Raw genomic sequence first — 1,336 nt, 5'->3', positions numbered from 1 at the left:
CACAGTGAGAAGTGTTGGAGCCAAGTAGTTTTACAAATGTATTTTAGTCATGTAGCAGGTTTCCATGTTGAAGAACCTCCATAAAGTTTCTTTCTGTTGTTGTGAATCTGATTGTGGTTTCTGCTGCTCTGTGTTACAGTGATACAGGGTCAGAGGGACTGGGGAGTGACTTACCCTCGAAAACACATCTGTGCCTCTAAAGGATCAACAGTGGAAATAAGCTGCAGCTACAGATACCCATCCAGAATAAATGGTCACTATACTACAGTTAAGAAAACATTCTGGTTTACTAAAAGGATTAATGATGCTGTGGATCTGAGAACAGACCCAGACTACAGAGGTCGTGTGGAGTATAATTGTCGTATAAAGAACAGCTGCATTCTGACAATCAGAGACCTGAGAGAGAGCGACTCAGCTGTGTACAAGTTCAGATTCACAACAAACCGAGGTGGGAAATATACAGGGGAACCTGGAGTCACTTTGTCTGTCACAGGTAACGTTTTCACTGGAATATTTATCAATTTGGTTCAAATCATTAACTACTGAGAATCTGTGTGTGTTGCTTTCATTGTACTTTTCTAGTTTAGTTAATGTCTGTTCTCCCATCACATGTCCAGACCTCCAGGTGCTGGTGGAAAGATCATCAACCCAGACAGAGCTGAAGTGTCACAGCAGCTGTAAAGTAGCTGATCGTCCTTCATATGTCTGGTACAAGAACGGACTGAAAATGAAGGAGGAAACATTTTCCTTTAGAGTCTCTGTTAATGATGACAACAGCTATTCCTGTGCTCTTAAAGGATGTGAGGATCACCGCTCCCCTCCAGTGTGTGAGTTTACTCCACAGTGTCACTAATACAATGTTAAACTTAAACCTTCCACTACACAGTTTATTAATTAATATTTGAGCAACCTTTGTATAAACTATTGACTCAATAATATTCACTTCCACTTTATAAAGTCGTCCTTGATTTAAAGTTCAAATGAGAATAAAACACATTTTCATATTGATGTTAACTTCTCCTCATATTCCTTCCTCCAGATGCTCCAAAGCTTCTCTCTGTGTCAGTGAGTCCCTCTGGTGAGATAGTGGAGGGCAGTTCAGTGAATCTGACCTGTAGCAGTGATGCTAACCCAGCAGCTAATTACACCTGGTACAAGGAGAATGAAGACTCACCAAAAGCTTCAGGACAGATCTTCACCATCACTGACCTCAGACCTGAACACAGTGGGAATTATTACTGTGAAGCCCAGAACACAAGAGGAGGTCGTAACTCCACCTTAAATCTGACTGTTGTAGCAGGTGAGTTACACACATTCATCTACACACACCTGTTTA

General features: G+C 41.2%; 1 protein-coding gene across 1 annotated transcript in view; it reads left to right on the top strand.

Annotated features, from left to right (window-relative positions):
• LOC111665619 (B-cell receptor CD22-like) overlaps positions 1-1,336 on the top strand; it is a 30,696-nt gene that overhangs the window by 1,807 nt on the left and 27,553 nt on the right. Inside the window, exons 2-4 of the mRNA XM_087177802.1 lie at positions 140-493; positions 618-827; positions 1,040-1,300. Of these exons, the coding sequence (XP_087033928.1) occupies positions 140-493; positions 618-827; positions 1,040-1,300 (825 nt within the window). The remainder of the gene's footprint in view (positions 1-139; positions 494-617; positions 828-1,039; positions 1,301-1,336) is intronic.

This window comes from Seriola lalandi, unplaced genomic scaffold (genome assembly GCF_002814215.2).
Source record: "Seriola lalandi dorsalis isolate HSWRI2012SDOR001 ecotype SW California unplaced genomic scaffold, Sedor1 jcf7180002054656, whole genome shotgun sequence".
Lineage (NCBI taxonomy): Eukaryota > Metazoa > Chordata > Actinopteri > Carangiformes > Carangidae > Seriola > Seriola lalandi.
This window is presented reverse-complemented; position numbering and strand designations above follow the sequence as displayed.